The sequence below is a fragment of the Crinia signifera genome, chromosome 7 (genome assembly GCF_055691185.1).
Source record: "Crinia signifera chromosome 7, ASM5569118v1, whole genome shotgun sequence".
In the NCBI taxonomy this organism is placed as follows: domain Eukaryota; kingdom Metazoa; phylum Chordata; class Amphibia; order Anura; family Myobatrachidae; genus Crinia; species Crinia signifera.
This window is the reverse complement of record NC_139223.1, coordinates 189,517,342-189,541,357: the sequence shown is the minus strand read 5'-3', so window position 1 is coordinate 189,541,357 and position 24,016 is coordinate 189,517,342. Positions and strand designations below refer to the sequence as shown.

General features: G+C 43.8%; 1 protein-coding gene across 1 annotated transcript in view; it reads left to right on the top strand.

Annotated features, from left to right (window-relative positions):
* Positions 1–24,016, top strand: part of AGPS (alkylglycerone phosphate synthase) — a 172,905-nt gene that overhangs the window by 63,923 nt on the left and 84,966 nt on the right. Inside the window, exons 9-11 of the mRNA XM_083154721.1 lie at positions 2,621–2,746; positions 10,464–10,572; positions 15,051–15,178. Coding sequence (XP_083010847.1) covers positions 2,621–2,746; positions 10,464–10,572; positions 15,051–15,178 — 363 coding nt within the window. The remainder of the gene's footprint in view (positions 1–2,620; positions 2,747–10,463; positions 10,573–15,050; positions 15,179–24,016) is intronic.

The following is a 24,016-nucleotide window of genomic DNA, read 5'->3' as shown; positions in this document are numbered from 1 at the left end:
GGAAGTAATGGAGGACCGGCAACAGGGAGTTAAAAATGGTGCACCTGACCCGGGCCCAAGGCTCAGTGGAGTCCCTATGTTCGGGCAGACAGACTAGGCCAGTAAGTATAGAATTGTATTTTTTACAATGGCCACCCTCCTAGATTGCCAAAAGTCATCCTCATCACCTGTTATGGGGGGGGGGGGGGGGGGATCAGATTTAGCATGGCCAAATAGCAGTACTGAAGCAGAGCATGCTGGGATGTGTAGTTCAACAACAGCTGGAGTGTCAAGGTTAGTCATCAAGGCCCTAAGGCTTACTTCCTGTTGTGGCAGCCATCTTGTGCGCCTAAACCAACATTTTAAAAAATACAGGGTAATGCAGGGTTGCCGACTTTAAGATTCTCCTCCCCGCTCAGGGGGCGGGGCTTACGAGTGACATCACTAAGCCCTGCCCCCATGCTGGTAAAACAAGGCATTAACAGATTTCCGTGGAGGGGGCGGGGCTAAAATGACGCGATTGTGTCGTTTTAGCTCCGCCCCCTCCTCTGAGCCCCGAGGATTGCGGCATTTTAATGCCGCGATCCGGGGGACAGCGGGGGTCCCCCCTGAAACCGGGAGGGTTACCCACCCTTCCGGGGGGCCGGGAGGGGGGCCCGATTTTCAGGAGACTCCCGGAAATTCCGGGAGGGTCGGCAACCCTGGGGTAATGGCATACAGGTTCCTGAAGTCCTGAAAACCTCTCTGGCCTATTGTTCTTTCTGTGTGTCTGTACCACCCAGTGTTCAAAGCACCAGTCTGCATGCCTAACAAGTCGTGTGTTAATGCCGTGAAGTGTACCTAAGTCCTACTTGCTGTGGCGGCCGCCATCCTGTGGGCCTAAACCAACATTTGTGAAAAATACAGCTTAACGGCATACAGGTTCCCTAAGTCCTGGAAACCCCCCTGAAGTATCGTCCTTCTCTGTCTCTGCACCACCCAGTGTCCAGCGCACCGGTTTGGATGCTTAGCAAAGGCCTGTGTAAATGAATACAACCGCTCTTGACACGTTTTACATCTTTTATTGACTTATTACCCAAGCGGAAATTCTCTGCTAACCAAAATTGATTACTTCTGATTGATAACCCAATATACAGTAAACTCCAGGTTCACAGCTGGCCGAGTCAGTACCGTTTGATGCAAGACTGCTGAGCTTTCAGAATGATTTCAGTGGGACTGGCCGCTTTTGTTGCAGTTTAAAAGCATCTATTCCAACTCAGGTGCCGTGCAGATGGCACAGCCAAGCTAATGTAGAAAAATGAGGAACAAGTGACTATTTAATGTACAGGAATGCCTGATCTGCATCCCTAATAGATGGTGCGGTTGCATACAGGAAGCCCAACCAGATGGCTGTACATTAAAACACATCAGTCCTTGAGAGAATTAAGTGCAGGCAATTTGCTCACATTTTGTAAAGGCTGCTGCATATCGCATTAGAGGAAAGGGAACAAGAGATTAACGGTTTTATTTATTGGGAAGATTTAGATGGAGTTAGCAGGATTGTTTTTTTTTTTTTGGTTCTGTTAAGCATACGGATGTCGGTTTGTACACTTCGCCCAGAATATAGTTGTGAAATCATTATTAAGTCTTTCTTATAGTAATAAATTGCTGTAACGGTGAGATTTTAGAGAGTAACCTCTGTTTTTAAAGGAGTGTTTTGCATTGGAGATATATCTTTTTGCTCGCCCTGTTAGCACCAAAGTAGTACGACGACATCAGCGCGTTTTAGGTGCTGCAGACTGATCAGGATACAGGGGATGGTTTGTCTATTATTACACCAGCATCTCATGTCTGCAGGTTCCTCTTATACCATGGTTCTCAAACTCGGTCCTCAGGACCCGACACAGCTCACGTTTTCCAGGTCACCCGACAGGTGCACTCATTACTGACTGACACATTTTAAAAAGATCCACAGGCGGAGCTAATTATTTCACTTGATTTTGTGAGGAGACCTGCAAAAACATGCACTGTGTGGACCGAGTTTGAGAACCTGTGCTCTTCTACTTCTCCTGGCGACTAGCTAGGAAGACACGGGTGATGCAGATGTCAGCGCAAGTATCTGATAAACGGCCCGAGTGTCTGGACTGTGCTGTTAATGATGGGAGGAGGGGTTAGTTGTAAAACATTGATCCTTGGAACCGTTCTCCAAGGGGCGCTAGTTACTCAGGAGATCGCACATGAGAGATTAATGAGCTTGCAAGCTACAGATGTATCGCAGAAGTCTCCATTGTAGGACTATTCCCTATACAGTGTTTTCCTTCTACAGTCTGTTTTTTTAAATCACAAGTTGATATATTTGTTACATGAATTGGATAATAAAGTTTCCAATAAATTTCCTATAAATATACATTTATCACCATTGGTTAGTGTATTGGGGGCCAACCTTTGCTATGGGGCCTACAAGTATCTAGTTACACCCCTGAGTGTAGGGTATAGAAGTGTTTATAAGCTATAGCAAACAAGTCTGACTGCCATGCAGGTAGGAGCGGGGCCACAGGAGAAGGCTTAGAGGGCCACCTGTTGCCCCCTCAGTGCTGTGGCACCTACAGCAGTTTGTGGTCTCTATTTCCACCATTCATTACTTTCATGTCTTGTGTTTCAGCTCGGGGAACATGGATTCTGCACGGGGCACGAACCAGACTCCATGGAGTTCAGCACGTTGGGAGGCTGGGTAGCTACGCGGGCATCAGGCATGAAGAAGAACATCTATGGAAACATTGAAGATCTGGTAATGTAGTTCCGCTGTTCTCGCTTTCTCATTCTGAAGTGTGGTCTGGAGGATATAGTCCCCATAGATTCCTTCCTGTGGGAACTTCTCCCATGTCTGATGATGTACAAAGTGCTGTTTCCAGGGAGACCTCTGTCTTATGGGAGTTCAATGATGACATCCATACAGGCGGTGTACACATCTCCCATATGGCAACCATCTCGCATGTATGCATATTAGTAATTCAGGGTTGTAAAACTATTTTGCTCTGGGACCCCATCAGACAATACAAATAATTACAGGACCATAGAAAGTTACTGCAGAAGGACATTACATCACATGTGTAGTCAGCAGGTAGCACATACATGGCAGCATTGTGGAGGCACAGAGTGATGGGAGGAGTCTGATATACCATAACCCATCACATCACACGTGTAGTCAGCAGGTAGCACATACATGGCAGCATTGTGGAGGCACAGAGTGATGGGAGGAGTCTGATATACCATAACCCATCACATCACATGTGTAGTCAGTAGACAGCACATACATGGCAGCATTGTGGAGGCACAGAGTGATGGGAGGAGTCTGATATACCATAACCCATCACATCACATGTGTAGTCAGCAGACAGCACATACATGGCAGCATTGTGGAGGCACAGAGTGATGGGAGGAGTCTAATATACCATAACCCATCACATGTGTAGTCAGCAGACAGCACATACATGGCAGCATTGTGGAGGCACAGAGTGATGGGAGGAGACTAATATACCATAACCCATCACATCACACGTGTAGTCAGCAGACAGCACATACATGGCAGCATTGTGGAGGCACAGAGTGATGGGAGGAGTCTGATATACCATAACCCATCACATCACATGTGTAGCCAGCAGACAGCACATACATGGCAGCATTGTGGAGGCACAGAGTGATGGGAGGAGTCTAATATACCATAACCCATCACATCACATGTGTAGTCAGTAGACAGCACATACATGGCAGCATTGTGGAGGCACAGAGTGATGGGAGGAGTCTGATATACCATAACCCATCACATCACATGTGTAGTCAGCAGACAGCACATACATGGCAGCATTGTGGAGGCACAGAGTGATGGGAGGAGTTTAATATACCATAACCCATCACATGTGTAGTCAGCAGACAGCACATACATGGCAGCATTGTGGAGGCACAGAGTGATGGGAGGAGCCTAATATACCATAACCCATCACATCACATGTGTAGTCAGCAGACAGCACATACATGGCAGCATTGTGGAGGCACACTATGATGGGAGGAGTCTAATATACCATAGCCCATCACATCACATGTGTAGTCAGCAGACAGCACATACATGGCAGCATTGTGGAGGCACAGAGTGATGGGAGGAGTCTAATATACCATAACCCATCACATCACATGTGTAGTCAGTAGACAGCACATACATGGCAGCATTGTAGAGGCACAGAGTGATGGGAGGAGTCTGATATACCATAACCCATCACATCACATGTGTAGTCAGCAGACAGCACATACATGGCAGCATTGTGGAGGCATAACATGAAGGGAGGAGTCTGATATACCATAACATCACACGTGTAGTCAGCAGACAGCACATACATGGCAGCATTGTGGAGGCACATAGTGATGGGAGGAGTCTAATATACCATAACCCATCACATCACACGTGTAGTCAGCAGGCAGCACAAACATGGCAGCATTGTGGAGGCACAGAGTGATGGGAGGAGCCTAAAGTTACAGACAATTCAACAGACTTTTCAGACTCCTTGAATCACTGACTGAGATTAGAAACGTCATCAGCCTGATGGCCAGCAGCATGGAGTCGCAACCCCATGCTGAGATGGTCTGGACTCACTTTGGGGTTAGGACACACAGTTTGAGAACCGCTGGTCTAACCATACACAACACATTACATTTTGTCCAAATAATGGGCCTAATTCATGTTTCATGTGCGAGGGCATGTGCTATAGTACACATCCCCTGGCATGTTAGAGAGGGGATTTGCCCAGTGTGTGGGGGAGGGCGCTGTGGTGGGCGGCGTTTACCTGTTCCCTAGGCTGTAAACATAGGCAGCCTAGCAAACTCCCCTGAATCAGACTCCTTTGGCGTTGCGACAGATGGTCACCATGGTGACGCAGCACTCAGATCTCTAAGATGTACGAGGCATTCTACATCTCCTGGTGCTTGTGCATTTTGAATACATGCAATAGCACAGCCCCTTCCTTGCAACTGTCCAATCCCATTCAAACACGGACTAGACCCAGTGTGTGGACCTGACTCTAGTCCATGGCATGCCATCCGGAGGCCTGTTTGACAATGTGCCAATTGGGAGGAGCTACGGCAGCAGCAGTATGAGCGCAACAAGCCAGCGTGGGCCACGTTTTACCACCCGCAACTTGCTCCAGTGTTACATATTATAGGTGGTTAAATAAAATAATTGAAGAAATTATCTAGAAAAGGGAAGTTTGCTAAAATACAAAGATAATGCAGTAACCTCACTTTCCTGCCATAAACACCTGTATACGCTGATGGTACATCCTGATCTCCCGGTCATGCTGATGCTCTTACTGATATATCCATTGCCTGCGTCCCACATGGGTTTTTTTTGTTGCGGTTTCAAGGATCTGAGGACATAAGGGCAGGCTATAGGGTCAGATACATTACACCGCAGCAGCACTTTACTCGGTTACCTCGCTCTCTACGGGCTCTGTCATCTGTCGGATCATTTTTCATTTTTACCTGCATCTTGGCTATTAACAATGGGTCACCAAATCTAGCTGCATGAATCGCTTCGCTTATGTACTTCTGCTGCACTTGTGCGTAGAGGGTCAATATAATGGAAGAATTACACCGACCACTATATTATATACCCAAAAATATAGTGCACAATACCTGATCCACTGTACCGTCTGTGTATACTTATTAATATAATCGCAGTATTTATTTATTTATTAACAGTTTCTTATATAGCGCACACATATTCCGCAGCGCTTTACAGCGTATAGTTGCTCATTCACATCAGTCCCTGCCCCAGTGGAGCTTACAATCTATATTCCCTACCACATGTACACGCACACAGACATTCTAGGGTTAATTTTTGTTGGAAGCCAATTGACCTACCAGTATATTTTTGGATTGTGGGAGGAAACCGGAGTACCCGGAGTAAACCCACGCAAGCACGGGGAGAATATACAAACTCCGCACAGTTAGGGCCATGGTGGGGATCGAACCCTTGACCTCAGTGCTGTGAGGCAGTAATGCTAACCACTGCACCATCTGTGCTGCCACACGTGTGTTGTAAGTATCAGGTGAATTTGAGAATGAGAAGCCTTCATTTGAATGATACTGATGTACTGGGTGAAATGATAGCTTCATTTTCAGATATCCAATCCTCTTGTGTTCTATTACTGTACTATGACCTGCATATAGACATTTTAACTGGTACAAATTTAGGAAAGCTATCAGAGTATCTTTAAATGTCCCGTACACTAATAAAAATGAGAGTAGCTGCGGAGAAGGGCACTAAATTGCTGCTCTTTTATAAAAACTATAATTGCAGTGTTCATCAAGGTCCCCCGACTTGATCGTATTTGCATGTGCCCTAGTTAATTATCTCCCGTTTATTAAGTATAGAACTTTCGCGCCAAATTCAAAATTTGTTCTCAAAATGGGCAAAACAATGCTGCACTGCAGATGGGGCAGATATAACATGTGCAAAGAGAGTTAGATTTTGGGGAATTATTATGTTTCTGTGCAGGGTAAATACTGGCTGCTTTATTTTTAGACTGCAATTTAGATTTAACTTTCAACACACCCCACACAAATCTAACTCTCTCTGCACATGTTACATTTGCTCTACCTACATTACACATGGTTTTGCCCATTCAAGAACAATTTTGCCCTGAGTTCAAGTTTGTGTTTTCTATCACAGGTATTATATTAATAAACCCACACTTATGTAACATCAGCCTGATCCAGCTCTGTAAGGAGAACTTTAGTGGTGCACAGTTAAATCAAATATAAAACAATCCTTTTTTAATGGCAATTTGTTATATTCAAAACCAACCTAATCCCTGATTACTGAGCTGCCTCCACAAATAGAAGATTTGTCAGAGTCCTGTTGCGCCTTGCTTGTACATTTATATACATTTATAGAGCAGTTATCCCAGCAATAATCTTTTGTTTATATAATCTCAGACCTATTCAAACGTATTTCGGTGCCACAAGAAAGGTCTTCTGGTCTTTTTACCAGGCCACAAGCTATTTATTTTCTAATATACATTATTTTTATGTTTTTCTTCCATTCCAGACCATTTTCCAAGTTTATTTTAAATGGCAAAAAAAAGGTATCTGGTTAACACAACGTAGATGCATTGATTAACAAGGATGTGTTTGCTGTTTTCCCAGTGCACCAGCCCTACTCTGTACAGGGTCTAAAAGTCACGGCGCAGGCACTGATAAATGTAGGGAGGGGTTGGAATCTGGATGCTTTCTCTGAAAGAGGGACTCATTTAAGGACGGTTAAAAATGAGTAATCAATTGTTGTGTCTCCAGGGCGGGAAGATGTTTTTAATTGGCACAGATGATTGAGGGCACTATGGTAGCGATCTTTAAAATGAAATATTTTAACTACGTGTTGCCTTTGAATTTGTAGTGACTGGTTTGGTAGATGAATGACCGGATGAGAGACTTCAGCGTTACGTTGGGAGCTGGTTACTTTCTAAAAGAACCTACTGTGAATCTGTCTTAGTATTGACTGACCACGTTCTCAACTGCAAATTAATCATAAATATTTTTGTTATTTTTTTGGGGTTCCTTTTATTTTTGTAAATGTGAACGGTAATTTACTATGAACTTTTTAGAGGGTTTCCTCGTTAAAGCATTTATCTCCTAACGTTATTCACATACAGGGGTAAATTTAGCAAAGTCCATAGCAACCAATCAGATTCGGCCTATCATTTGACTATTGTAGCCTAGAAAATGACAGAATATCATTGGTTGCTATGGGCAGCACCTCTTCTTTTTTTTTGTTAGAAGCTTTAGTAAATTTACCTCAGAAAGTCTGATTAAAACTCCATATGGCCCTAGTCATGAAGCTTATGTGGGCCCCCTTTGTTCTTCTCAGTTTACCACAGAAAATATATGTGAAGCAATCTAGGCCCCATGGTGCTGACCGAGCCCTAGGCAGAAGCCTAGGTAGCTTAGGGCATGATCTGGCTTGGCATATGTGGTGAAAGACTATTAAAAAATGTATAATCAATTAGCAACTGTTAACATGGATTTGAAAATCCACAGCGGATACACTTCTGCGATTGCATGCAACGCGATTAGTTTTCCCTTGAAGCTCACCTTTCGATAAATCGCACCGAAAATGCTTTTTTTTGGCGTACAGTTGTGCATATAATCATGCGATTTATCGAATGCTCCTTGCGATCATAAAATCATGCGGGATCGAATGCGATTGCATCGAATGCTGACAAAAACACATCAGATTGTTGAACAGTCATGTGCACAGTGGGTGAGCAGAAATCTTTAGTAATCGAACATCGCAGTTAAAAAAAAAATCGAATGCGTACAAAACAGCATTCTTTGTGCGCATTCGATTATGCGCAGAACATAAGATCATGAGATGCGAGATTTGACCGGTGTGCCCACGCATTGCTTCGAATGGTACACACAATGTGCATACAATCATTCAATTTATCGAACTGATGTAGTCAAAATCAAATGATTGCATGCAATATCTCACAATGTATGGGCAGCATTAGGTTTACACACAAGAACCTCTTCGCATTCTGTCTCAGGTCACTTTCATTGTCCTGTCTAGCAGCTCTGTGCTGTCCTGCAGTTTGAACACAAAGAGTCCTCAGTTATATTAACTTGCCACAAAACAGAACACTGGTTTCCCCTATGTAGAAAGGCATCGGCAAGGGTTGGGGGTTCTTTGTGGATGTATCTCTTACAATGACCACAATAGACTAATAGGTTCTTATGCGTTATCACGGCGACTGGCTAAGTTTTCAGCGTAGGCTAAGCTGCATTGTCAGCGTAGCCCAACGCCTGCCTAGCGTAGTCAGCGTAGTGTCCCCGCAGCAGCCCTGCGTAGTCAGCGTAGTGTCCCCGCGGCAGCCCTGCGTAATCAGCGTAGTGTCCCCGTCAGGCAGCGTAGTTATCGTACTGTCCCCACGATCTGCAGCTATGTCCCTGGCTAGACTAGTGAGCGCCTCTCACACAGCGCCGGTAACCGTCTGATCCCCTGCACTGGCGGGCACCGGCGGAGAGGCGCTCCATCTGCCTGAGACGCATGAGCGGCTCAGTAATTCTTTGCGGCAGGGTACGGCAACACTGAGATTGGTGCATGGTTCGGTCTTTAAAAATGTGTAAAAGCATAGCCAGCTGGGGGCTGTCACCGGCGTCCGTGTGCGGTGGACGCCGGCCTGATACGTTAAAATCACACTAAAGAACATTGCTTTTTACTACAAGTCTCAGCAGGCCTCCCCCGCATGCTGGGACTTGGTGAACCACAAGTCCCAGGATGCGGGGCATAAATGGGCCTGCTAGGACTTGTAGTCCACCTGTAAAAAAAAAATAACCACAGACACTGTGAAAAGTACAAGTTTAATACACACACACACACCACTTAATTTTACACCATACTTACAAAACCAGGCTCCAGCGCAGACTCTCCCCCTTTCACCTGCAGCAGCTCACCCCGCACTGACTGCGGGGTGATCCGGCTGCCTCCGATGTGCTCACAGAGGAGAATCACGCTGTCAGAGTGCTTTAGATGCACTAAGCCCTGATTGGCTATAGGCGTCTCCATGGTCCCCACTCCTCCAGGTACCCTGTCCAGGGTTGACCAGCCACGGCGAGCATGATACGGCCGCAGGACCTTCTGTAAAAATTGTCCCCTGGCTGTGGCATGACACCTGGTGCTGGTTTTAAAGTACGGGGGACCCCCAGTTTTTTTGTCCCACGTATTTTTGAACCAGGACTGAACCAAGAGTCCGGGACTAGTTTCGGAAATACGGGGGACCCCTACGCTTTTTAACAGCCCAGGGCTGGTTATGCTCAGAAGGAGGGACCCTAACCCATTTTTTTTTCTCACCATATCGCACTTTTTCTGCTGTGAATTCGCATCTCATTAAATCTGCGAATTCGCGGCAAAAAAATCAATTTTAAAAAGTGCGATGTCGGAAAATGTGATAAAATCGCATCCTTTTACGTTTCGCCCCCTAGTGTATCTTCAATCTTGGGACTAGATTTGGGAAAACTTGGAGAGAGAAATAAAGTACCAGCCAGTAAGTATCCGTTTTCAGATCAGGGTTTGGGAAATGACAGCAAGGAACTGATTGGTTGGTAGTTTCTCTATTCAAGCTTTGATCAATCGATGCCCATGGCCTGGGCCTAGCAGTGTGGGCAGAGGAGAACTACAAAAGGAGCATCTGCTGCCGTCTCCTGACTCTGTTAACCAATGTTTATGATCATGATCTTACCCATGGGTTTTTTTTTATTATAGGCCACATATGCTGCAAATCCAGACCAGTTGGCCATGATGCATTATCTGTGTGTGTGTGTGTGTGTGTGTGTGTGTGTGTGTGTGGTCAGTGGTATTAATAATTACTACCCTATGATGTATTAGTAGTGTATATTTATATGCCTACTTGCTTTGTATGTTTCCTTATTTGTTTTTAATTTATGTAACATTTTTGCAGGTTGTGCACTTAAAAGTGGTGACTCCTAAAGGCATCGTTGAAAAAAGCTGCCAGGGGCCTAGGATGTCAACAGGACCAGATATTTATCATTTCATTATGGGATCTGAAGGTACTTATGTATAGTAACTGTTATCTGTTTGTTTGTTTTTTATACATAGACCGTTGTTTACCTATACTACTTCAGAGGCGGCGGCGTAAATTTACTAAAGCTTCTAAAAGTCGGGATGTTGCCCATAGCAACCAATCAGATTCTAGTTATCTTCTAGGATACAGAAGAGAACTGCTAGAATCATGGCAGTACGGATGGTGTAATGGTTAGCATTGCTGCTACACAGCGCAAACGTCATGGGTTCCATTCCCACCACGGCTCTAACTGTGCGGATTGGCTGTTATGGAGAACATCCCCACTTTTCTCTTCAGAAGCTTTAGTAAATTTACTCTGCTTAAGGGAAATGTTGTGCAGTTCTCAAAGATAAAGTGTAATTGTGTGTCTCACCACCACCACCTATCAGTGTGTTTCCACGTATGTTGTAGCTACCGTGGAGTCAGGAGCCCTATAGGAGTTGAGTGTGAGGAGGTAGAAATGACTATTGCAGTGTGCGCTAGTTTCATATAATTGTACACTAACATATGCAAATTAGAAGATTGTCCCCAGGAACACCAAAAGGGGGGTGGGACAGGCACAGATTACTTTGTCCTGGTCCTGTCTGGGGGATCCTGGTGTGGAGCTGAGCCAGCTTTGGAACAGGCAGCGTAACGACCGGTGCGCAGGAGCACAGTATGCATAGACGGTGTGACCATGCCAACCACAATTAGTCACGCCCCCTTTCTATCTTTTCCCTTGTTTTCCCATAAGAGATGTTTATGGTATTTCGATATTATTGTGTCCTATGTTCTCTCATTGAGCGCGCTGTGACAGTGAGTGATGAGAAACAAACAGCAGGCTCTTATTCACAAAATCAGATTCATTCGACATACGTAATATTTGCCCCGAATAAAAACAATATCTTTAACCCCTAGAACCATTTACACCTGCTAAGGAAAACATTTAACGCAGAGATTCCAAATCGTCGCTAGCACAGACGAAAAGGGAACAGGATTTATAGGGCCGTTTTTCAGAAGAGCCCCTCTTATGAAAATATGTATTTGTTTATTAAAGTTTTTATTCCCCCCAGAAGAGGACAAATCAGGTCAGATCAATAACTTTTATAAATTGCCGTAGCAACCATTTGTGGTGATGAATTAAGTGAATGCAAAAAAAAAAAAATCACAAATTTAAGCATCTCTGTGACTAAACTTGTTATACAATTTTTATTTAAGAATGCAGAGTGTACAGATTTATGGTGTTGACAGTTATATGGCAGTATAATACAATTACATCAGTTATATATCTCACACAGCCCTTTAAATCCTCCTTACAGTTACTGTGGCATTTATAGCCCATTGACCTTGTGGATAACATTTAATATTGTCACCATAACCTTTTAACCCTTCAGCTTCGCTGCTTTTAAAAATGTGCACGCGGCGCTTCTGCTGGGAGGGTGAACTACCTCCGCTCCACCGATTCCTTACTGTAATGTTTTTGTAGATGTATATATCAAATTAATCTACATTCTTCAGCGCATACATCATTGTGAATTCCACCTGTATTATTCTCTTCTTGGTGGAAAATTGATGGGAATAAATCGTACACCACACTCAATAAAGTTTGACTCTCATTGTGATTACTTTTAATTTGTCACTTTGTAACTGCTCTAATGTGATACCAAGGCAAGCGACGTAACAAATTAAATCAACAGGAAATAGGATTATGGAAAGATTTAAAGACGCCGGCTTTATGTGTAAGGTCTAAATAATGGCTGATGTTTACGGGGTGTCAGGAGTTCTTTACATGAAACCCTCTTACTCTGCGTTCAGAGCACAAATGCAGGGACTTTTATACGGTTCAGTCCCGGTGCGACCCTGTATGTGCGGTCTGTTCGGATCACAGCAGCGAACCGTCAATATTGCTGTTTCGCTGACATCATGTGGGGTCACGGCGGAGCGTTGGTGCATTATCGGAGGCAGCACTTACAGCTGGCGCTGCTGCCTCCATAGTGTGAACTGGAAACGGGTCGCTCGACCCAAGCTGTATTCCTTTTGCACTAAAATGGGACTATTTCTTTTGTAAATAAAGTTTATTTGAAGTTTTTGAATATAGTCAGCAATACCTCTTACCATTAAAGGTGGTGTTCAATCTTTTCCCTTTTTTGGCAAGTTAGCGCCCATTTCCGCAGAAAAAGACGTGGATTCGCGGATTGTTTCAGAGAATCGGGGAGGAAAAGGAAAAATAAAAATTGCAAAATAGTGGGATTGTATACTTCAATATTCAGATCCATTTTTGTTTGTACGAGTAAGCCCTCGCTAACGACTGACCGTCTCTTCCCCCCGCCATCTCCCCCTTGCGTCTGGCATTGGCGGCTGTGTATGCACCTGCTGATGCCATCCCCACCACCTCCCATATCTGGTAGGAGCAGATAGGCACTGGGGGTGGGGTGGAGAGTTGGTGGGCTAAAATCTCTCACAGCTCAAAGTGAAAGTACATAGCAGAAGCCGTCATTTTGACAGGCTTTTAACAAGTTATCTGTATTGGTACAGACTGCATGCCTCAATAGTTCTTAATCTATGGGTCACGACCCAGAGAGTTGAGAGTCTGGGTACCAGACATAGCAGGTTAGGAAGGCAGGATCTCTTCCAAGAATTAAAATGACCTCACTCACATTTCTTCTATGTAAGTTATGTATGTGCCCTATTCAGCAACGTTTCAGAGTCTGGAATGTGCCAAATGCCACTTGTCCCCGTTAAGATAAGAACTTCATCCTCCTAATACAGTATCTATATTCTGCTGGTGATGGGCATTATTCTTGTTTGATGTATGTGATCTATTGTTTTTTAATACTGTTGTGTAGTTTTTTTTTTAATATTTATTTGTGAAATTTGAAAAAAAAAAAAATCATAAATGCACTTTTTTTTTTAACCCATCTAAAACCATGAAACCATTATGTAAACTAATACCCTTTTTACACCGAGAGAAAAACCTGGGTTTTTGCCTTGTGGACCCTGGTCAGCCTTAATGTAAAAGGGGTAGCTGAAATAAAAAAAAAAAAAAAACGGGTCAATTTGCATGCAAATTCTACCCAGGTCCTGACCAGGGTGGATTACAGGAAGGAGCCAGGTAGGGGGCAGTGTAAATGGATATGCAGGGTCATCCGACTCGTCTCCCATTTACAGCAGTGGTGGAGCCCAAACTTCCGACCGCAGCGGTCTGTATGGAGGTTGGGTGGGGGAGGGAGGTGCACACAGCCTTCGCTGCAGTCTGGTGTACTCTGCAGACAGCAGCGGAGGAGGTGAATGGAAGCCTGTGTGCGACATCCATTCACCTCACAGATGGGGGCTGGGGGCAGCCAAGCAGGTTATCTTGGTGCTGGGCTTGTCCCCAGTGCGGCGATTGTCGTTCTCATGCCGATCGGCATTCCCGCCACTTTGAGATGGTCATCTCCAAGCGCCTTCCCACTTACACTGCGAGTCGGCACCGCAGTGTAAGCGGGGCAAATTCCGGATTGGAACCGTGTTCCGAATGCCGGGTCGGATCCGGAATTTTGGTGTAAAAGTGGTATAATTTACATGGGAGTTGAGTTGGATAACGGGCTTAGGAAAGTTATCATTGGTAGATCTGTGGGCCCGCTGTGTCTCATGGCAGCCTGACTATGACAGGTAGGAATCGCAGTTACGCATTCACACTTGATATCTCTGGCTCCACTCTTACCCCAGTGCCAGGTATAGGTAACACCATCTCAGTATGTTGTTGCCTAGCAACATAAAGCTGACTATAAACCTTATACGGAGACTAGTTTATATTCAACTGTCCCACCGCTGTAGAGGGATGCAATATATTTTCTTCAATATCCAGTTTTGTTAAAAAGGTTAACGTTAAAGTTTCCAGATAACGGTATTCTCAAAGCTTCATTCGCCAAATTCACCCTGTAGCGAACAGCCCACATAGGAAAGTGGCTTCTGAATACCAGGAAGGAAAGGTGAGATAGGTGCCGGATGACTCACCAACCGTCAGGATTCCGAGGGTCGTTTCTCTGACATCGGAATCCCGACTTACGGAGGCTTTTTTCCCTCATCCACAACCACCATAGAGGGAGAATAGAATAGGTGCTCGCCACCTAACCCGCAAGGGGCTTCAATGTGCTCGGGCTCCTGACAGTCGGGAATCCGATGTCGGAATCCCGACTGTCTGTGACTTTTATACCATACCCGGCTGATATTTGTGGGCATCGGGGACTGTTCTTGTTTCCAGAGGTTCTCTACATTGTATTATGTCTTCTGTTGGAGCCCACAGTTACACTGTTACTATATACTTAGCATTTTGTGTGTGTGGTAATGTACTTTGTTTATAGACATGCAGTTTTTGTATAATATTAGATAACCGTAAACTTAGCAACGTTTAATTCCTGTCTATTATTTTGTGAAACATTTTATAACCATTACTGAGCTTAGCAATGTAACCCTCCACTTCATGTGTGTTCTTTACAATTCTAGGAACTCTCGGAGTGGTCACAGAAGTCACGATTAAAATTAGACCTGTTCCGGAATATCAGAAGTACGGCTCGGTGGTCTTCCCGAACTTTGAGAGAGGTGTGGCCTGCTTAAGAGAAGTAGCAAGACAGGTGAGCTTAACCGTTCTGGTATAGAGCAGGGGTTCTCCACTCCAGTCCTCAAGCACCTCCTCCGACAGGTCATGTTTTCTGGATTTCTTTTAATCTTTTCTACTTACACAGACAGCCTCAACCCAAAACCTGTCTGAATACTTAAAGGGTTATGGTTGAGAAAAACTAGTATAGGGGTACAACTGCAGTGGTTTTCCAGAATTGTATGTAAGACTATTGCATCAAATAGAAGATTTTGGTATAGATTCAATTGATGCCGGATCCATTTGGAAATTCTTTTGCCGGAATGGATCCGGCATCCATAATTCAATGCAGCAGCTAAATCCGGATGTCGGATTTGCCCGCTGATTGATGCTCAGTAGGTGAGCTCGGCGGCAGGGACGGGGCCGGGGGAGCTGCTCTCATCCGGCCAATGGCTGGACAGATGACTGCAGCGGGTAGCTACGGGAGGCGGCAGACAGGAGGACGGCTAAGCTGCCGCTGCTCACCAGGCGCCATACTCCCTGCCTCAATCCAACATCTTTTCATCTTTCGGTTTTGGCTGTGTTTCCGTAAAAAGCAGGCATTTTTTTCGGCAGGTAGGAACACCTTATACCAGGTGAAAAAAATAGTTAGCATTGAATAGATCGGAGCATTGAGTAGACCTTCCGATCTATTCATGACAAAAACTGCCATCTTTTCGGCAAAACGGTGGTTTCGACATCTTTATGTCTGTTTATTCATTTCAAGCAAATCATTTTATTTTTATGTCTACCATGTTTTTCAATTTCCTCTATAATCTAATTTCTGTGCTCCTATCTATGGCTTATGATTACCTCTTATTTCCATGTGTGTGGCCAGCTTTGGAAAGGGCCAGTTCCACCGGTAAAGGAATCGCCTCCTTACAATGATAAACTCTATTCGTCATACAACTGCCACCACTGTGAGCAAATCTTCATAACCCAACAGCCGTTCAATAAAACCCATATAAAATACTGTCAAAATAGCTTAAGTGCTATCTTATGTAAGTTACACTTGATTAAATAACACTTTTGTTGGTAAGCTGCTCAATCAGAGGTGTGTCATTCAGGTGCCAAAAGGGAGGGGTAATTCTGTCTAGAAAAAAAAAAAAAAAACATTTTGTATCCCAATTGCACACCGAGTGAGAAAATAACTAGTTAATAAAAGTTATTTTCTCACTCAGTGTGCAATTGGGATACAATTTTTTTTTTTCTAGACTTGATTAAATAACCCTGCTTTAAAGCTGGTAACGGAATCCCCATTCATGAGACTATGGCCCTGATTCTGGTTCACTCGCTGCAGTTTCCCCTCGCAACCAGGCGAGGGTTTGTGCTATGAAGACACTTCCGCTCGCATGTGCACGTTGCCGGAGAAATCCTTCGATGGTCAACGACCATCGAAGGATTTCTCCTGGGCTCGCAAATAAGTCAGTGGAGACTGACTTTCATTTGCGTGTGCCCCGCCTGTCCCCGGCACAGCTCGTCCCGCCCGCATACCCATGGGAATGCCCAGCGTTCCCATAGGCGACACCCTTTCTTGCCTCCCGCAGCCCGCACCGCTCTGTGCAAGCGACTCGGCGACTATGCAGGTCGCTGCAGCCATTTGCACAGGGACCCAGCACTTGCGCATAAGCTATTATGCACATGCGCAGTAAAAAAACAAAAAACATCGGTTCCCGTTGCGAATTCGCCGGGGACAGAATCAATTTGAATGTGCACAAAAAATAATAGATTCAGCTTCCAGAATTAATGGTAAGGCAGATATCCTATTATCCGTGATAGCGTGTACTTAGGCTCACCGCGGGTTATCTAACTAGCCGTAAGCTGTCACGTGGCGCAACTTATCAGGGATTTTGCTCGCTCGCAGTAAATATCACTGAACCTGTGTGTTTTCGCTGAGAAACTTTTTTTTTTTTATAAGGCGATCCAATCGGATGGTTCGATTAAAAAATTGATAAAACATCAGGAAAATTTGCGGTCCTTATGTTTAATGGGGGTGATTGAATATCCCCTAGATTTTCACAATTTTATTGCAAAATGTGGACACCCTGGGCATTAATATACATACATTTGGTAACCGTATGCAAAACTTTGCCTTGTATATTGCTGTTCAGGAATGTCAGGAATTCTGTTTACGTGCAGATGTGTAATCTGGAGTTCCCCCAAATATGCCGGAAAACGTGGATTTATCTTTAAATCAGTAGAGACCCATAGGTGTGCAAGGCAGTGCATGCTGCTTATTGTGTCTAGGAGACTGCTTAAAAATCTCTGCAGTCCTCAGAGTTTATGATGGCGAGATCATTTATTTTTGAGCGGAGGGTGGGGGCCAACAGTCCATTAATTAACTGGAGTGTTTGGAGAGGTTACAGCTCCGATGTGTAGATTCCGAAGGATAAAACAAAAGTAGGCAGGTATTACATTCAGTAGAGGTGCCGCTGGAGTAAGTAAATAAAGCCACTGGAAAGGTTCCTAACTCTGCTTCCTAGCGGCACAGCCAATAACCACTTGATTTATGGGTTTGTCCAATGTGAATTTAAAGCCCTGAGTGTACTACGGACAAGGAACCAACTTGGGAACAGTTGTAAAATTGTCACCAATGCTGAACTGTTCGCAAAGTCATGGCAGCCATATAACATTCTGTGACCACCCGCGGGTGTTCTACGTTCTGTGGCTTGTAGATAAGCAGCTGGCTTCGTTTAGCGGCATGCCAGATTAACACCTTCCTTGCTGACACACTCGTTTTATTGCATCCAGAACACCGGGAAGAATCCGCTCACATCCTGGCACTGAGGTGCGTGGATTTTGTGTTTGTTCGTTAAACGATCGCATTGGTTTACTCGCCGTGTTTCTGATATGTGCAGCTTACTGTACCTCCAGGGTCAGCAGCCTTCCGGCACATGATCTGTATGTAAATAATCTAGACCTGATGTGATCGGCAAATATCTACGTAGTAATTATTATATAAAGGGACAAATTGGCATTTTTATTATGAAGCGGGATTTAACAGTGACCTTTGCTTCATCTGTGTTCACCAGGCCTTACTGTAGTGGAGCGTTTCGCATGATTTGGTCCTCAAGGCAAGCTGGCAGTCCAGGTTATAAGGATATCTATGCTTGGGCACAGATAAAATAACTGAGGTTCTGATTAAGTCATCTGTGCTCAAGTATGGCTATCCTTAACACCTGGACAGTTAAGGCCCATACACACCAGAGGATATTGTCGAAGTTATCGCTCAGAAAGGAGTTTCTAGGGAACCTTTGGGCCTCCAGCTGTTGTTGAACTACGCATCCCAGCATGCCTTGCTACAGGTTTGCTATTTGGCCATGCTAAAACTGTTGCAGGGCATGCTGGGATGTGTAGTTTAACAGCTGCAGGGCCAAAGGTTCCCCATCCCTGTCATAAAGTATTTTGGATAGTTTTCACCTAGTGCAGGGATGTGGAACCTTTGGCCCTCCAGCGGTTGAGTTAACATCCCAGCATGCCCTGCAACAGTTTTGGCATGGCCAAATATCAAAACTGTAGCAGGGCATGCTGGGATGTGTAGTTCATCAACAGCTGGAGGGCCGAAGGTTCCCAATCACTGACCTAGTGTGTTTGGGCCTCTATTTTTAACCTCAGCCCCACATTGTCTGCACGACTATTTATTAGATTATCACAGAGTTCCCAGGTTCCACTTCCCCGTCCTCTCCTCGCACTCAAAGGGCTATTTCACACGCTCTGGCTCCTGCCGGACGGTGAAATCCCGCATGGCCAGGAAGCCGTGCCGCACACAGTAGTTTACAATGGTGGGGATGGCCACAGCCTGGCAGCCGTCCTTTCCAGTGGTGGGATCCGGCTGCAACCGGGTGGCCGTCCCGTGTGAATGGACACAATTGTGTCCATCATTAACTACAGTGTGCGGCACAGCTTTTCGCCATGTGGGATTTCGCAGCCCGTCAGGAGCCGGAGCATATGAAATAGTTTAACGTATTTGTTTCATTTGTCATACCGGAGATTTTGCAGTAGTAGCGGATCTCGCGCATGCGCACTAGAGCGAGCCGGCAAACAAGGCAATCGTACATCTTGTTGCTATTTGCTTCCTGCTACGTCTCTGTATAAAATTATCAGCAGGATCACTGCCTGGTAATACATTTACCCCTCAGTCCACAGGACCCCACACAGAACATGTTTTCCGGTTCATTTTTAAAATGAGACAGTTGGTCACACACACAGTGCACCTGCCCGGTGACCTGTTAGGGGTCCTGAGGACCAGTGCACTAGATCCATCTCCACTCCTCGGGGAATCCCAATAGCTTGTTTTCCATGGAGCACAGGTATGTTTATTACTGACTGACACATTTTTAAAGCTGGCTTTAATTATTTCATTAGGAGTGCTTCTAAAATGGTAAATGGGTACGTGTAAGACATATAAACTCGCCAAGGTCTGTTGTGTCCAGAGTTGGGAAACGCTTGTTCTTTTGTCCTGCCATTTCTCATTCAGTTATTCTTTTATATAAACATTTCCTTTTATTTGTGTTTTCTTTGGTTGGAACATAAATTAAAACTGGAGCCCAAACTATATCTGGTAATGTTCAAAGCATATTTAACTTTATCTTTAAAAATAGTCCTTCCCCGGGTTTAATTAAAACATGAAAAATAAATGAGATTCGCGCCAATGATTCAAGGAGTTTGTTTAGACTCTAAGCTGAGAGAAATGAATGTTACCCTTGAAGTGATTCTGTTATCTGATTGGCTGCTCCACATTTTGCTCATGACCTGTAAAACAGCATTGTGACTACTCAGACGCCCAACAACCCCGTGACCCCCATCACTTTAGTTCAGCAGGGGTCACACAGCAGAGCAGGAGGACTTAATGCCTGACAACCCTTCTCGAAGCACCGATCCTTGGATGTATGATTTTTTTTCATTACAGGGTTCAGACAAACATACTGTAGCTGATCACTCTGCATATGACCAGAGAAAGCTGTACAGCGGCAGAATTCGCAGTGTTCCTTGTGATAATGCTATCTGGACATAGCATTATTATCACAGGGCTTCTTTCCTTTAATTTTTTCATGTACGTTCGGCCAGATCACATTTCTTATTATAAGTATAGGAAATGAGATCTGGTTACTAAAAAATATATGCACATTAAAGGGTTTGGAAGAGTTTTTCACACAAAAATTGCTGCAAAAGACCTTTATTCTTCAGGTGATTCTAAAAATAATGTGAAAAGAGTATGAAAACATTATTTTCGCATTAATTTAGTTTAAACAAAGTTATCAATTCAACCCCTTAATTTTTGGCTGGGTACCCTTGATATAACTTACTGCAAGTCCCCCATCTTAAGGAGACCAGGTGTTTACAGTCCTATGTACACCCAACTCCTACCGCAACATCTCCTAGCTGACCGACTCCATTTAAATAGGACTTGTTTGAAAAGCTGTTCCCGCTCTTTATACATGAAGGTGTGGTGTACAGAGCACTGTGACTCCGTACAAATCAATAAACACTTTTATTATAGTGTTGATAGAATTACATAATCCTATCAGAGCTGTGGGATGTTCACTGCACAGTATCTCTTTTCGGACAAATCCTACAATCCTTGTTGAGACAAGTTTTAAGTGTAAGGGACCTAGTCCAAGATGCAGTGATATAAAGCTCCTGCGGGATTAACACTGACTCATTTATAAATCCGGTGTCAATACAATTTCAAATATTTTAACGTTCAGTTGAATATTTGATTTGTTGTAAGTTGTCTTTTCTAACACGATCAATTTAGTATTTTTGGTTCTCTGTCCCTAATGGTGTTCGTACAATACAGGAAAGGACACAGCCGGTTAGCATTTGTTTCTAACCTTCTGTTTATCGGCTACTGCAAAGCTCAAGACTGATCAAATTGTAATCCGTAAATTTGGCAGATCAATGGATAACAAAGTAAATCAATTACATGCCCGGGCCATCTGCCTTCCCACTGACTGATAGGAAGAGCACTGTCCCCAGTAATGCCTTGGGCTTCGCTAGTCATTCTTCTCTGTCATCTCCATGCACATCTGTCTTTGGTTGTCATTGATCCTTACATCCAAAATGGCCGTCCTTCTGGGTAAACACTAGCCAAGGGTCAAATACACAGGAATATTAGAAATCTGTTTGTGGTAAATACAATTTTAGCGGCAATATAATTACGGAGGAATTTGTGTCCTGGATGCTCATGTTAATTCTACTCAAGGGAAGAAAAGCAATAGTTGAAATATAGCCGCGTTGATTGAAGCTGAACACAGCGGTGAGTGATAGCTGGGCCGCCTTCGCCAAACAATACACTGAGCATTTGATATTCTTTTTTTTCCTTGAGTGAGGAGATAGCTAAAAGAAGGAATATGGGATAGTTTAGTAGAATTCATAGTTCTTCAGCAAATGTTTATCCTGCTGAAATCCCCCAATTAGACGTGCCCCCATATTTGTTTTGATTTATTAACCCCCTCATGTCCACAAAAAAGTGAACACTTTTTGGCTTAATGTAAAATACATTTTGGAAAACACTGAAACAAAGTTATAGGAAAAAAATATGTGGCCATCCAGGTACTATATTGTGAAGTATACTACTTAGTTTTTATATTAATTTACTCCTGAAGGGATTAATTAGAGTGGTCTCGGCATTTTGGCCTTTTTAGCTGATAAATGGCACCATCTCAGAGTCCCAAGTGAATTGATTGGCTGGCTCCATTTTTTTTTTTTTTTACCTCACAAAATGGCTTATTTGACAGTTGCAATTTAAATTACAAGCTCTATTTTTTTTTTTTTAAACTGTTCTTAATATATTTATATCATTACATCCAGGAAAGGCATAAGGGTTCTATCTAAAAATCAATACATATCAGGTCTCCTATCAATACTTTTATTGAATGTTAGAAGTATACCAATGCAGTTTAGAAGAAATATCCTAAAATTAAAAAAAAATCTACTTATTACTGTCTTGGTCCAGATATTATTTGGACACAGTTTAAAGAAATGTCTCCCTTTTTGGCTAAATATTCCAGTTCCATGTTGCAAACCCCTGGGTACCATATTGTCATGGCCTCCTTACATAGACCTTCAATTATAGCATTTTCTCCCCTTTTAATAACGATGGTCTATAGTTTTGCGAATAGTGAGGGTTGGGGGAAAGTCCAAAATAAACTAAGATAAGTCTTAGTTTATTTCTGTTTTAGCTTCAACTTTGAGATCCATCCGAATGACTACATCGAAGGCAGCCATTTTGTTGGCTGGGTCACTTCCTAAGACCTATAAAATGCTAATATTACTTAATATGTGATGCAGATATGTTCTTTCATTCATGTCTTCGTTATGTCACTAGTTCTTATTGAAATATTAGGCATCGCTCATTATGAAGGCCATTCTGTAACCTTTAAAACCACCTCGTATAATATAAATAGGGGACTCCATCATACATGCTCTATTTTGCTGTATACAAGAGAATGTATCGCTTAAATGTTAAACAAAAGTTCCTATTACTTCACCACTGCAGAAATGTAGAATAAAAGGCTGATTTTCAAACCAAAACGGGAGAAAAAAAGGGCGGATCGTAGGATGATTAATTGCTTGGACGTTGATTGCAGATAAACGTTTCTTCCCACCGTTGTTCCCAAGCTGCTCTGACAGTGATGAATGGCCCAAGGGCCTTAATGAAAGAACAGCTTTGATAGTGCTGATAAACATGTATTTGCTTTATATGTTAAAAATATAAAGCGGAGACTGGGCAGAGGAAGAGAACCGTTTCTGCTTGTACGCCGATCGCTTCCATCAGAAACAAACCGGGTCACGCACGAATGCACTTTTTTTCTTAATCTGTACCCTGTGTAGTTACCACAAAGATAGTTTGGTTAGGAGGCGCAACCACTGTTTTATAATCCCAGTGTATGAATTTTTTCTTTTGTTATGTTTTGTTTTACGTTGCCTGTAATATTAACCCCTTGAGTGGCAACTTCTCTGCGAGATGTGCGAAATATCTGCTAAAAATTCCAGCGTCGCTCACATTTGTTATATAAATTCAAAGTAAAAATTGGGTAAATTAAAAGATTACATTTCCTAAGGTAAACAATACACGTCATTGTGATTAATAAAAAATGTTGGCTTGGCAATTTTCACACCTATTTTGACAAATTCACTTGGCACTCCAAGGGGTGTGTTCAATGGCAGGGGCGAGCTGTGACAGCGAGCAGTGCTGCCTGCTCGCTGTCACAGCTCACCCGGTCAGTATTCAACTGACCCCCCTGCATAGGCCGATTCCCCCCTCACTCTATTTTTTGGAGCGAGGGGGAATCGGCGTATGCGGCCACAGAACCAGCGAGACTCGCGGCTAAATGCAGCAGGCTCCCTGCATTAGCCGCGAGAGCCTTGCTGTTTGGGGGAATCCTCGCCATCCTCTGACAGCGAGGATTCCACAGGAACGTTGAATACCCTGAGTGGCCGGTGCAGGGGTTAAACAGCGAGGATCGCTTGTTTGCTGTGATCGCCGCCGTTTAACCCCCTCACCAGCCACATTGAATACGAGCCAAAGAGTTAAGAGAACTGAACACACAGTGCATACTAATTCTGACTATTCATTTAATGGTGATAAATTGGCACTATATGCCTAATTACATGATGCTAGAGGTATCTGTAGCCTTGAGTTAAAATGCTGGGACTCCCATTCACCTTATGTTAATTGTACTTGGTGATCCACTTGGTACATTTTTCTTGTGTTGACATTTTCATTCGAGCACCCAGAAAGTCTCTACAATCGCTATATAATAGTGGACATGCATAAATACACAATAATAAATCCCCCACAGCCAACATCGGAGGGTACAGCGAGGCACAC